Source organism: Sceloporus occidentalis, unplaced genomic scaffold, assembly GCF_023333645.1.
Source record: "Sceloporus occidentalis isolate IW3139 unplaced genomic scaffold, rSceOcc1.0.p SCAF_17, whole genome shotgun sequence".
NCBI classification, from domain to species: domain Eukaryota; kingdom Metazoa; phylum Chordata; class Lepidosauria; order Squamata; family Phrynosomatidae; genus Sceloporus; species Sceloporus occidentalis.
In genome coordinates this window covers 2,160,818-2,175,714 of record NW_028316997.1, presented here as the reverse complement: position 1 = coordinate 2,175,714, position 14,897 = coordinate 2,160,818, and the positions used below count along the sequence as shown (strand labels likewise).

General features: G+C 36.5%; 1 protein-coding gene across 5 annotated transcripts in view; it reads right to left on the bottom strand.

The window, feature by feature from the left end:
* Positions 1 to 14,897, bottom strand: part of LOC149302740 (neuron navigator 3-like) — a 251,034-nt gene that overhangs the window by 121,486 nt on the left and 114,651 nt on the right. For all 5 annotated transcript variants that reach the window (XM_089482187.1, XM_089482183.1, XM_089482185.1 and 2 more), the window contains exons 2-3: positions 2,389 to 2,506; positions 1,705 to 1,757 (exon numbers count right to left, since the gene is read on the bottom strand). In XM_089482187.1, the coding sequence (XP_089338313.1) occupies positions 1,705 to 1,757; positions 2,389 to 2,506 (171 nt within the window). The remainder of the gene's footprint in view (positions 1 to 1,704; positions 1,758 to 2,388; positions 2,507 to 14,897) is intronic.

Sequence of the window (14,897 nt, the reverse complement as noted above, 5' to 3'; positions counted from 1 at the left end):
TTAGCATTAACCCTTTTGCAAATGCATGTGGAATTCTGTAGAACCCCTCCAAATGCATTGGCGTCTTCCCTGCCCCCCAACTATTTTGCATGCGGGTGATTGGCGAATGCTACAGGCAGAGGTCTGTTCCTACTTGTTTCAATGGACTGCTTGAGCAGCCAATCAAGGCCAAGGATGGTTAAATGGCTTCAATGGCCCATCACAAAGTTTATGATTGGTTTGCTAATGGTTGTAATAGTTGTCTTTATGACAAACTATTAGCAGCAAGCAGGGAGAAGTGCTGAACTAAGTCACCTATATTCACTGTTATATATTCAATGATAACATTTCCATAGGTCATAAAATCAGAGTAGAATTTGATGTCAATTCCTGATGATGTGTCCCTGAGAAACCACCTATTCTCAGGGTCAAACACCAAGAGTTCCCAGGTATGCAAATCAGTTATAGCTAGCAACACAAGAAAATTTACTAGAAAGTATCTGGAGTAGCAGCTGAAATGGTGCTTGGTTATTAAGGGACCCCCTATACGCTTCCAGATTTTACCTGAAGATTTCATAGGAGACGGGTACAACAGGCTTTGTGTAGGAAGTTCTCAACAAAGTAAGCGCTAAGTTAAAACACAGAGATCATAACAACAACATTTTATACACACATTTATTTTTTATCTTTTTTCCTCAAACATAAATCAAAAGTACCCATTCTCAAATTGCATTACACAACTTTGTAACCCACATTTTATTAAACACACATTTAAACAAAGATAACCTGCAATGGGTTTTCTAGTAAAAGTCGACCTGTTATCCATGCAGTGATACCATATGTATCCCTCATGGGATGACATATACCAGTATATAGATATTTATGTGTGTGTTTATGTGTGTGTCGGTAGTCAAAAAAGCCCATTGCAGGTTACCTTTGTTCATTTTTGTTTAATAATAGGGCTGTGTAAGAATGTGTATAGGTAAGCCTTCCTTAACTTTGCCTTGTCTTCAACATGTGCTGCATTGCTTTTATGTTTATAGCAATAGACATCTACGCTTCATAATACAAGGACAGTGCTTTGACGATAAATGGACTGTAACTTTCTAGCATAGTTCATTAGTCTATCAACCATTCAGTTTATTGATTAAAATATCCTCATGCAAAATATGCTTCTGTTTAAACATAAAGGATAATTATCTTATAAACAATAAATGGTACAGTTCCATTAATCCTTTACCCAAATCCATTTTCTTGTGAGTGCTTTCTCTTTCATCCACAGTATGGCTCATTATGAATTCCTATAGGTTTATAAATATATTCACCTCCCGTGCCCCCCTCCCTTCCTCCCTTTATGACAGTGTTGTAAAACACTTTAAAAAAAAAAAAAGTCAGGACTCTGTATAATACATAAGAATACGGAGTGGAACTGACAGAAGCCATTGAAAAGATGCCCCTGGCTAGGGGGGACCAAGTCGAATAAAGAAAATAAATATTTATAACGTGCTGTGGGTATTTTAATAAAGCAGTGCAGTCATTCAGCAGCAGTAGAGAGACATCCAAAAGCATAGATCATAATACACTGATAATCTCAATTAATTCCCAGTTAAAATTAATTTAACAATGGTCTGCTGCCGACGCTCCACATAATGCTAGTAGTATATTACTCAAATAAAAATGATGCTATTACCGGGTAACGTTCCAAACAATCCATTCATTTCTTACCATTTGTGATTGGCTCTTTGGACAGCCATTGATATCTTCAACTTTCTCATTTGCTAGAGAAAAATAAGAAAATAAAGCAATTAGAACAGAAAAAAAAGTTACATGGCAGTATTTAAATTAAATAAAGCACACATTGTTCTAATCTTACCTAAAACATCCCACTAATCCTATTTTCATTGCCACCAGAAGCCCCTACATGAAAGCGTACAGTCTTAAGAGAAGAGTGTGAATAAGTCTGCTATTAATCCTCCCGTTACTCTCCAAGTAACTGCTGACATGAAGTCCTAAGCAATTGTCTCTGCTCGGCCAGGGATAATGTTTCAAGACATACCAGAAACGTATCAGCCTCTCCAGCGAGTAGAATGCACACATGGGAGACATATGGTTTGATCAAGATTTCATTTATGACATTTCGGTCTATGATGGATGCACTTTTAAGGTACGGTAAAAGAACGGCTGGACAGTTACTTCCCGAGCATTTGAAATACTAACAAATTTTCTAATTCTCAGAACAATCAGAACCTTGATAACATCTGGAGTTTGTAAGCGAAGGCATACCGAAACACATTGAACTTCACTTTTTTTTTTTTTGGAAAGTGTAAAATTCCCTTCCGACTCCACCTACTTCAGCCTGTCCCAGCCCCGGTCCTCAGTCTACGTTTCGTGATTGCCATTGAGTCTTACCGATGATCTGGATGATTTCGGCAAGCAGCACCCCGTCTGCGACGTCCTGTTGCAAATCCTTGATCAGCCGTTTATGGCCGGACTTTGCTAGGTAGTGATTTGCCCAGTCGGTGTAAATCTACAGAACACGGGGAGAGGGAGGGATGGAGGAGAGAAGATAATAAAAAAAAAAAAAAAAAGATTTAAACATTGGCTTCAGAGTCAGAAATATTCAAGATCGCATTCCAGCTGGAAAAGTCAGAGCTCAAAAGGAAACTGTTATGCTGCTGTTATTTAAACAATTTCTTTCCTATTCTCAGATTTAATGACTCACTTTATTTTTAAATGAGGGTCGGTTTAGTTCCCTGACCACACAAGTAAGAAAGTATCACTGCATGCTTATCAAGGAAACTGCTGTCACAAATCAGTCACTTCCTTTCTCTTTTAGTGAGTGAGACCAATTGATTCAACAGTTACAGGGTTAACCCTTTACCAACCCTGCACTTTCTTTGCTTTCTTGTTCTTTCTGTAGACCAAAAGGGTTAAAGTCAAAAGAATATTTTAGTAGATTTTGTGAAAGTTTAATTACCTTTTAAGGTTTGCTATCTTTGCCACAAAGTTTTAGGAGTTATTGCTTTCATTTGTTTAATGGGGATTCGTTTGTTTTGAAAATTGATACAGTCTAAACAAACAGATGAGTCATTTTTTCTTTAATGTGCTCAGTGAGTAAGCAAACAGTACAATGTCAGGTGATTTGTAGTGTTCCTTTTTGTTATGATAAGCATTGTATTACAAAGCAAAAGCAGGCAGAGTTAAGTTTGTAAGATAATTAGATGTCATGTAAGGAAGTTTACTTTGCAGAGAGGGAGGTAGATAAATGGAACAGCCTCCCATCAGAAGTGGTAGGGGCTAATCCAGTGAGGGAATTTTAACATGCATGGGACAGGGATATGGCTACCCTGAATGCTAAACAAGACCTAGGACTGATTAAGGTCTGAATTTAACTTAGGGACAATTGGACAGACAAGACGGGTCAAAATGGTTCTTATCTACCGTCAAATTCAATAAGTCTATGTTTCTAATATTTGAATATTTAAAATGGTCTGCTAGGGAGCATACACAGAGATTCATTTTTTAAGTATATACTAGACACAGTCTTGTTTCAAATATGAAAGACAGAGTATGAAGCATGATAGCAACTATAGCTAGTTTGTTTTAGTCTATGGAGATACCGGTTCGTATATCACAAATAGTTGGGGAGAGTATTCTCCCCTGCAGGCTTCCCACTCAGCATATAGAAGGTCTATAGAGGACAAAGGTAGGCTGAAAGAGGTGGGTAAGCCACACAAGATGCATGACAAGGGCAGGATTTTGCTACAGAAGGGCAAAGAGTGGGCAGAGCTAGGAATCATTTCCCACACCCATAGATCAAAGCATGTCCCAAAAGCCTGGTAATCAGCTGTGATTTCCAGAGACTCCAAGGCAAACCTGGAAGTTTCCCAGAAATAAAGATCTGTTCTGTTTTCCTTTGTGAAAGATTTAGCTACTGAGAAAGGGAATTCCCCAATCTGGGCAAGAAACTGATCGAATACAAGTCAAAATACTCTATTCACTAACTCCAAGTTCCACTAAGTTAAGATTAACTTTTATTTCAGGTCAACTCAGTACCTGCAGGTACCGAATTACTTTAGCTGACGCTTCCTGCTCTCCATAAACGTAACATTTGACTTTAATTGCTTAATCCATGTATGCCTGAAAAGGCCCATGTCTATGAATATTTATGGTACATAAACGTCATACAAATATATAAGCACATCATTAATTAAAATATTGAATAAATGTAGAATGAGCAGTTGATGTACTTCTCCAAAGTAAAATATCTGGCATATTAAGCAAAAAGAAAATTGCTGCAAATGTATAGTCTAAATAGTGTTATTTTCACATCATATATATCTAGATTCAGCCCACATTTAACAGGGCTAGGAAATGGTAATGTATAGAATATTAAGTTTTGTTTCTCATATAGTGTGTGGGCTCCAGCTGTGGAATAGAAAACAATAACACTTGGTTGGTCTTCCTCACTGTGCTTTGGCAATGCCGAGGCAGCTTTCAGCACACTGTTACTTATTTACTTTTTAAATGTTCATATTATTTCTGATTTTGCTGGATAACAAAATCATAAGTCAGCATTTATGGGCCATCTGGTATACTGATAAATACTGAGCTGCCTCCAATGTTATACTTACGTATTAATTATACACTGTAAGTCATTATTAACGTGTTAATGTTAATTAACACGTTATTAATGTTTTAGAAAAAAAAAAAGTAACAAGAAAACATAAAAATAAACTGTCCACACTCTCATCGAAGTAAAGAGAAATCATTTATTCAGCCAACGTTTGGCCATGAATGGTCTTCGTCAGAGCTAACAAGTGGCAGGCAACAAGACAGGTGACATAACAATGATGACAGCGCTGACCGTTCATGTCTTTTTCAAGTATTTAATCAGAGTGGCCTGTATTTGGATACAGCAGTAGAACCATTTTGGCCATTTTGGATTGCTTATAGATCTAACACTCAATAATGTTTATCCCTACACAACATAGATCACCAGTAATCAAATCTAATATCCCTGTGTTAATTCTAAGTCGATGATAATTACATTAATTTTGAGATTTAATATTAAACACATTCATATACTTCAGAAGGACAGGTGCATCATTCACTCACAGGCAGGCACCACAGATGATGGTGATTATGAAACCACCACCACCCAATGATTCAAATTTCCAGCTTAACTCAGCATGCTTTTCCATCATTAAACTCTTTAGGAACATATAGATGTCAGAGGGTGCTTTATAATGCATTTTAGCACCCTGACTACACAAAACCCATAGATCTCAACGCGACCCAGTAATAATAAAACATAAAACTTTACTTTATACAAAAAAGCAATGGTGCAAATAAATATTGCATATAAAAGGCAGTTAGAGCTTTTCAAATGGTGTGTGAATAAGCATTTACAAACGTTACGAAATGGGCATTCATTTGTTTCAATGTTATTTAGAAGAAAACATACATTTATGCTGAAGTTAAACAAAGTATCAATGGAAATATGTCTGCCATAGTAAAATATCACAGAAATGTGCAAATAATTCCACAGTGCTGGATAAACAAAAGGATCTTGAAAGAAATGTATCTATGTGTATATATATATATATATATATATATATATATATATATATATATATATATGCCTTGTGGTCTGTTTCTGGCTGTAGCAGAACCAAAACAAAGTTCCCTGTGTCTATAGAGCATTGCTGCTGTGTTTTGGAATTCTTAATACGATTCAAAAGAAAACAAAAGGTGAAGCATAAGTGAGCAACCACATCAAACACATTGTGTTTCTTGGGGGATTTTTTTGTTCAGTCTGGAAATACTGACTCATCATTTATGAATCCCTGTGTGTTATTGGTGTACATGTCAAGTGATTGGATTTAAAAAAAAAAAAAAAAAAAAGGCTCACAAATGTGTCAGGGTCAGAGATTAATCATATAATTTGTTGGAATGAATGGGAAATATAGATAGAACAATACTATGATTAAACAGTCTACTAATATACTAATAAGCTTAAAAGTTATAAAAACAATTGAGTCACCTAAATATGCCACTCATGCTAGGTGATAAAGAACTGGTTTGGGATAAAAGAAGAAAAAATAAAGAATGGGTGATCTGATTCTAGCTCCTTGTCATATGAGGTAACAATTTCTATATCATTTTCACTTTTAATTTTATATATATATATACTGAACTCAAATCGACAGTCTAAGGCAAAGCGATACATGAGATAAAGAGGGCTCTGCTCAAACACACTTACAATTAAGAGGATATATATATATATATATATACACACACACATATATATATATATATATATATATATATATACATACACACATATAGATATAGATAGATAGATATATATATATATTCACATAAACCTATATATTTCAAGTTGTCTGGCATGTTGGGAGTTATGTATGAAAGGTGATATGCATTTGCAAAGAAGGGTGTCGAAAGTAGGATAGTCAAATTTTCAGGTGTTTTAAGTGATTTCATAAATTATTGTATGTTTTGCAGACAGAGTTGCTAAAGGGAAGGTGAATGATACAGTATGAAGACTTCTACACATTCAGACAGCTGATTGGACAGAGCACTCCATTGCCTATCTCTTGGATAAAGATCAACTTTTAAAGGACTAAGCTGACTAATGAGGCACTTTTCAGAAAAGGCATGATGATGGCCCTTTTTATTTAAGCAGTATTTCACTTTGGAGCAATTTTCTTAGAAAACATCTGAAAAATATTTCCTGATTTGTGCTCCCTCCCCGCAAACCTCAGAGTAATCCCGCGTCTCCTTGGAGAATCAAGCTAGAGAGCAACAAATGCCTTGAAGTGTTTTGTATCGTGACAGCTGCCACCCTCTAATCCATAATAATAATAATGCTGAATAAAGGAAACACCCTGTCAGGGTGAATTAGTGGGTGTATGTGTAAAACAAAACAACATATCAACTTACACAATGTACTTCTAAGGAGAGCTAGCTAAATGCCAGCATTGTATCTGCTCTCTATTCACTATGATTCTTCTATTTTTTTTATAATTGGATCATTTTGTTTTGATGAATGATAGGACAAAATAAAGCATTTGCAAAAAAAAAAACACAATTCCAAATATAATTCACTTGAAATATTAATACAAATAAACCTCATGAGTCAACTTTGAGACTTAAAGTAAGGAGAACTGAGAGTGAGTGAACAAGAATTGACTGTTGGCTCATAAAATGCTTTATTCATTTCAAAACAATATATACTTTTGGGGGGTCTACTCATCTATGTTACATAACATTATAAGTGTCTATGACTGTGGAAAATTGTGGGGAATATATATATATATATGCGAACGTAGGCCTCAATCATTAAATTGCCACATAAGGAACTCCACTGTATGTTTGGCACAGAGAATTTGTCAAGAGAACGCTTATTGTCAAACTGGCAGATACTTTGTAGGGAATTTAAAAACCAGATCCTTATAACAACTCTGCTGGAGGTGCCTGAGAAAGTTTACACAATAAATTCAAAATGCATAATCCAAGCAGAATTAAATAACCAAGCACGTTTATAAATTAGACCTAGCATTCAGCTATTTTAACTAATTCATATAGTGCTTTTTGGGATTTAGGCGCTAATCAGCTTTTTAGTAATGAATGAAACCAGAGAAGGTCCTAAAACCACACCTAAGTACAGTGCATTATAATAATGGACTTGTTTATTTTGCTGGCTCATTCAATAATACCGTATTTGCTCGATTATAAGACGAGGTTTTTTTCAGAGCAAATGCTCTGAAAAATACCCCTCGTCTTCTAATCGGGGTCGTCTTCTAATCAGACCTCAAATAGAGGTCTGATTATGAGACTAAGATCCAGATCCCCTGCACCGCTGCAGGGGACCTGGATCCTCCTGTCCCCCCCCCCCCCACACACACTTACCGGTGCTTCCTGCTGTATTGCCGGGGCAGCGGGTTGACGTCTACGCGATCCGCGTAGACAACGTCCGCTGCAGCCGGAAGGAGGTGTGGCTAGCAGCGGGGGTTGTCTGCGTCCATCGCGGATACCTTCCCCGACTGTCAGAGATCAGAGTTCCCCCCACCGGTGCGGGGAACTCTGATCTCTGACAGCCGGGGAAGGTATCCGCGACGGACGCAGACAAACCCCCGCTGCCAACTCCACCTCCTTCTGGCTGCAGCGGAAGGAGACGTCAACCCGCTGCCCCGGCAATACAGCAGGAAATTAGAAAGCACCGGTAAGTGTGTGTGTGTGTGCGCGCGTGTGTGTGTTAAATGGGGACATAGGGCATTTCTGGAATGCCTTATACCCCTATATGCCACTCTGGCACTTAGGGGGTTAAAAGGCATATTATGGGGCAGAGTGGCATATAGGGAGGTATAAGGCATTTCAGGAGGCAGAGTGGCGTTAAGGGGGCATTTAATAGAGCACTCTGCCTCCTGAAATGCCTTATACCTCCCTATATGCCACTCTGCCCCATAATATGCCTTTTAACCCCCTAAATGCCAGAGTGGCATATAGGGGTATAAGGCATTTCTGGAGGCAGAGTGGCACATAGGGGGTCAAAAGGCATACCATGGGGCACAGTGGCATATAGGGGGTTACAAGGCATATCATGGGCCACAGTGCCATATTGGTGTGGCAAGCCTGGGGGCAGATGTGCGTAACTGGGGGACAGGTTGGAAAATACAAGGAAATAAAAACAAAAAAAATATTTTTCTCAATCATAGCTTTTATTTAAAAAAATAGTTTACATGAATTAGCATTTACTGGTAAAACTTTTTTCCTTTAGGGTCGTCTTATATTCAGGCTTTTTCTTTTTTTCCTAAGTTAATATTCAGATTTTGGGGGGTCGTCTTATAATCAGGGTCGTCTTATAATCGAGCAAATACGGTATAATGGATAGGCCCTTCAACACTCAGAGACCTAGCCCATTTCCTAATATATAATATAAAACATGTTCTGTAAATTGCTATAATGTCACTAAAATGAAAAAAAAAATAGCTAAATTATTAGGTGCTATTAATAAAGGATAAGGATCCCGTGAGATAAAGCGAGGAGCAGGGGAAAACTATCGATTGGATAGAGAAAAATGGAGTATGGGGATCCCCATTGGCATTTCATCCACTTACAAATGAGGGCCAGAGCCCCCCACCTAGGCTGTATTTGACATTAAGCAAGTGCAAAGGAGGTGAAACAGAATAATGAGATTAAATATCAAGCAAACAGGTGTTTTGTGAACACCTAACTGGAATCATTTGACATACAGTAGTTTAAACAGCTACTCCCATAAAACCTATTAATATGCCGTTTGAACTCATTTTCTGTGTAGTCATGCTCAAATTTCCTTCAATTCATCACAATGTGCTCTGTTATTACTCATTTCAACTGGAATGAACTGGGACTTACTCATTCCTTAACCCTTGAACATCTGAAGGTTATAGAACACATAGCTGCCTCCATGAGTCAGAATTGGTTTAAAATAACATCCTCCTGAAAAATCAAGAGAATATTTTGTATTCATCTCATCTTGTTATTAATCTAGTTAGATACATGTAAGTAATGTTTGTGTCAGGTATGACTTAGAAGAGTAAAAGACAGTGTCAAGTTTCACCCTGGATATTAATCTGCAGTGAACCGTATCCAAATGTAGTTATATGGTTTTTATCCAATTCGTTTACACATCCTTCACTAGATGGAGTCTGACATAAACATATCTCTGGGTGAAAGGACAGCCACGTGCCAACTGAATGAATGGAGAGTGAATGAATGTCTGCTTCTTTCCTTCTAAGGAAAACTCTAGAAGTATGATTTACATTCCTAGCAAATCACAGCACTTTAAAAATGTCCAAAGTAAATTAATAACCCAAAGATCTTCTAGGAATATTATATGTACTCACAGCAAATCACCATAGTTTGAAAATGCATAAAGGACCGGAATAACACACTGTCTAGTTTCTCTTACAAATGTAGAAACTCATCCATAAGTAATTCATTTTACTTTAGTCACTTTATCCTTTTCCCCAACAGAGTTTCAGATCATATTAACCCCTTAAGAACAGCGGCTATTTTTATGTTTTTACTATGTCTCAGTTCAACTGTAATGTCCCTCTCTCATTTTGCGCATACAGACAAATTATATATTGTTTTTTTCAGCACGAGTAGAACTTTCTTTTGAAATAATATTCAGAAATGTAACATTATTTTGTGTGATTAAAATGGAAAAAATAATTTCTTAAAGCTTTAGACGTACATAAATTAAGCACAGCTAGAGCCAATGGGATAAAATACCCTAAATTCATTCCTCAAAGTGCCCTGATTTGGTAACCATTCTATATGCCTAAACTGTTCATCTATTTTCACTGTTACAGGGAAATTATAACAAGGTGTGTATCACTTTTTTTCAAATTTAGCATGGTGGGACACTAACTTTAATAGATATCAAAACTACCCCTTAAAACCATATGTTAATGAAAAGAACACCTGGTGTATGTGGCCAGTCAATGAGTTACTGTGGCAGGATACCCAACCGGGGTCTTTATAGGCCCTGCGAATCCCTATTGCATCACAGGGATTCCCCAATTATGTTGCCAGAAGGAAATCATTTTCAGTCTGACAGCTCAGGGGCAGAAATTTTGTCCCCAGCTGTCAAACAGGGGGTTTAGGCTTTTGACAGTCGATCTCCTGTTCACCAGCAGGGATTTAGTCCTTGGTCGTATACAACTAGTTGTGATGTATCCCTTATGGCCTTGGTCGTGAAGAGGTTTATAGTTATAAGACCCGAAAAGGTGATGCACATAATACACCCTGCTTTATGTGTGATTAATCTATTTTTTGGTGTCGCATTAGTATAGTTTTACAGCCAATGGTAGTGTTGTTGCAACTCATTAAAACCCATAATAACTCAATGAAAGCCCTTGTATGAAATAGCCAGTCCATACAACATAGTAGAACAGCCACACTATTGTTAATTGCCTACTGAAATTCTCTTAGACACGAGTGTACTGAGACAGGTAAAGCTGGCACACCACACCCAGTGCTATGGGAAATCAAACAGATAGGGGTGCTTGCTGGTTCCAGTTAGTCGAAAGGAACTGTGATGTATCTGATGCACATACAAACATAGATCTCCAGCTTTTTACTTGAAACCCTGAGATTCCCTACCATCTACATCTTTAATATTAAAACAACTTTACTTGTGTGGTAGATCTCTTATGTGATGTTAATGTAGCTATACCATACTTTTGATGACCCAATGTCATCTCCTATATCACATATGCTATGAACTTTTTATTACAATTTCACAGCAGTTTTTATTTTTACATATATCCATTTTACATTTCTAAAGCGCTGCAATAGCATGTTTACCACATTGCAAATGGATGTTTATAAGTTTGCTAACACAAAGTAACAGAAGTCTACATGGTCACACGTCAGGCAAACTCAAATGTTCCTTGCAACTGAAAGCTGTATTGAAAACTACAAAGCAAGCAAACCACGGTGTTCCGTGACTAGCACTCACAACCCATATGGTAAATGTACTTAATACTAAACGTTTTTAATCCTCCAAATATGTTCTTAATCCACTAAATATGTTACACATCAAAACATAAAGTTACTCATGATGCAGCCTTTTTTTTATACTACAGAGTATTTCTAATTATAATAACTACTGTCAAATTGATTTGATATTTGTGAAAAATGTCACTCTGGAAATCTTATCTGGCTAAGTATGCATTCCTAATTGACACATAACGTATGATTAGGGCAAGGTAACCTGGCTGTTGTGGATACCCATGCCGTTCCCAGCAAACTACAACTGTTGCTCAGTCCAAGTCACCATGAGAAAACAGTGAAATCTTGTGTTTTTTTCATGGCCATTAATCAGACACAGGTGGGAGTTCAGGGTCCTTCTGAAAACTGGGCCTGGGGCAACTGTTACAAAAACAATATATGAAAAACACACAGAGATAAATTGAGATTGGGCACTGAAATCCACCATGATTAATTATGAAAAGTCATTAATCATGAAAGTCATTGAGGTAGTCATTGTAAAATGCACAGAGTTTTTGTTTTTAACCTTTCATATTACAAGCTAAAGGCAACTTTAGAACTGGATTTTAAAAGCCTTTGCTATCTGTCGTTGAAGGATATGGAAATGTTAAGGTGTTAAGCTGTTTAGAGAATGAGGAAAAACATCTGCCGGCAGTGAAATACTCCAACTGAAAGGTGAGTAGAAAACAGAAACATTTAGTAGCATGCAGCTATACAGATTCTATCATATTAGCCCAGAAGTCATCCCTTGATACCTTTGTAGCATTCAACCATTCAAGTATTTGACATGGTTTCCTTAAATATTTAATTTCTTTTAACTGTAAAATATTATTAAAATTGGGCTGCGGGAATGGGCAGGAATAATTTTCTGCTTGTCCCATTTCTCTACAAACTTTAGGCTGAAATATTCTTTGAACAAGTTGCTTATAAATTAGCACAACAGAGATGCAATAAGATCAGCTTTCAAACACAGACTAGCTTAAATAGGTTTTAACCTAAAACGTGACCCTGCCCCAGTTCTAAAAATACAAATTTCATCCAACTCCAAGGTTCTTCTGACTTTCCTGTGATCTTTATTGATCTCAAATTGTTAAGAATTTGAAAACAATGTAATCCTTATTACTTGGCAAGATTGGTATTGTTGGAATTCTCAAATATTATTTTAGTAAAAGTAGATTATACTCATTTGCAGACAATGGAAAGAAAACCAATTTTATCTGTGAAACTAGGTGAAACAGGATAGGTAAGAAAATTAAGAATTGATTGAAACACGTGGAACATTACAATTGCATAAAATGTATTAATTTCGAACAAGATAATTGTGAGGCTTCATCCTTTGGGATCCAGCCTACATATACATTTGCCTTGTCCCTAAGCAGTATTAAAGATTACATGTGAAATGTTATACATACTGAAATAAATGCCTGATGTAGTCACCTTAATGTCACTCTAGATTAGGGTGACCAAATGGCTCCTACTGGGGACGGTACATTTTAAGTGTGTTAATCTTATTGTCAAACTGTATATCATCTATTTTAACCATTGTTTTCACTTTCCTCCTATCCTTAAAAAAAAAAAAGAAAGAAAAATTCAAATGTACAAACGTGAGGAATACTTTCTTTTCTACTCACATATTTATTGGCTCTGAAGTATTGCTATATGCTTAAAAAATTTAAGGATTGACTTACTAAACAATAAACTATAGACAAGTCGACATGAGATGAAAAATATCACACTTCTTTAACTTCGTAACAAAAAGGACTCACAATAGTAAGTTTTTACTGCAAGAAGGACAGAGTTGGCCCTGCACTCCATTCAGGCATCTGTCTGGTAGCCCAATGGCCAGTACTGGCCTGTAAAAGACACTTGTCTCCTCATTTAAGGGAATGCTGGTTTAACGTGTTCCCGGAGGCTTTCCATTAAACAAGAAATGAAAAATAGTTATTCTGAGCCTTTCAGTAACATAGATGAAAGTGACAAAGAAATTCTCTCTCCTAGATTGTAACTAGTAATTTGTGATCTAGAAAGATCCTGATTAGTATGTATGCATCGTATATCATGTACTTTGTGCACTTTATGTGGAATTCTTGTTGTGGGGGCCCAGCAAAATGGATAGGAAAACCCAGCACACCGATCAAAGGCATTCTGGATACCAATAAACAATCCAAACACATATTTTTCCTATCCATTTCGCTGCTTTTGTTTTTTGAAGATTAAATGATTGGAGACATAAATCATGTGTGGAAGAAATCAATTTATTGGGCTACAGCTCATCCAGAAAATCTGTGTGCAACTTCATTTTATCTCAGATTATCGGTTTTCTTGTCATAAATAAATTATCCAAAATATTCTGTGATTTAGTTCTAAATGCAATGGAAATGTTGTTTCTTGTTCCTCCAAATATAAGACTGTTTTATTCATCTGAATTGAGTTTAGTTCTTTCTTCCCAGTTGTTTGTAAATTCCAAAATAGAAAAAGTATATGATGAAAGCAAGCTATACATTACCAAAGATAAATGCTGCGTACATCATCACAATAACACATGGAATTGATATTATGCAGAATTTTCCTATGATTTTGATGAAAGTTGAATAACACACCTGAACTCCATACGGATTTCTTAACTTTTGGTATTTTTTGTGAAAAGTGTTTAAGTTAGCCGAAAAATAACCTACGCACTGTTTTTCTAATAAATACGCAGATTCTGAAGTCTCTTAACTGCAATCATCTGTGTTAATCATCTCAATCCAACTTTATTTTCATTCAACAAAAGGAGCAGCTAAAATCAGAAGGAGCACTTACCTGATGCATCATTTTAAGTAATCATTGCATCATCATGCAGTTACATTTTGCAAATTACATTGTGTATCTTTTTTACATTATTTTACAGCTTTTCAGCTCCCTATCATTATACTTATCCTGTAACTAGCTACAGGTGATGTGAGTTGCCATTAAGCAAATTAAGTTTAATTGCTTCATTGCGTTTCTTTTTAAAACCAAATGTGTGATCACAACTAATATGTTCCTAAGTTTATGCGTAAGTATTATTTTTATGGGGCCCCGATAAATCTTCTTACCCACAAAAGCATATATTTTCAAAGAAGGCTTTATGTTTAAGCTCTCTCCTGAAACATGCTTCACCACTTAACTTTCTTTAGTTATTAAAGCAGAGTTTTTCACCAGGGAGCCCAAACGTGCATAGTTTTCTACAGCATCCTCTGTTGAACACAGGAGAATCCATCAATGGCTTAGCATTTGAAAGATTCACCCTTAATTCACCTGTGATTCAAAGCATATATCCGGAAACCATATACTTTTTGGGTCCTTAAGGAGCTGCGATGAAAAGCGGTGCT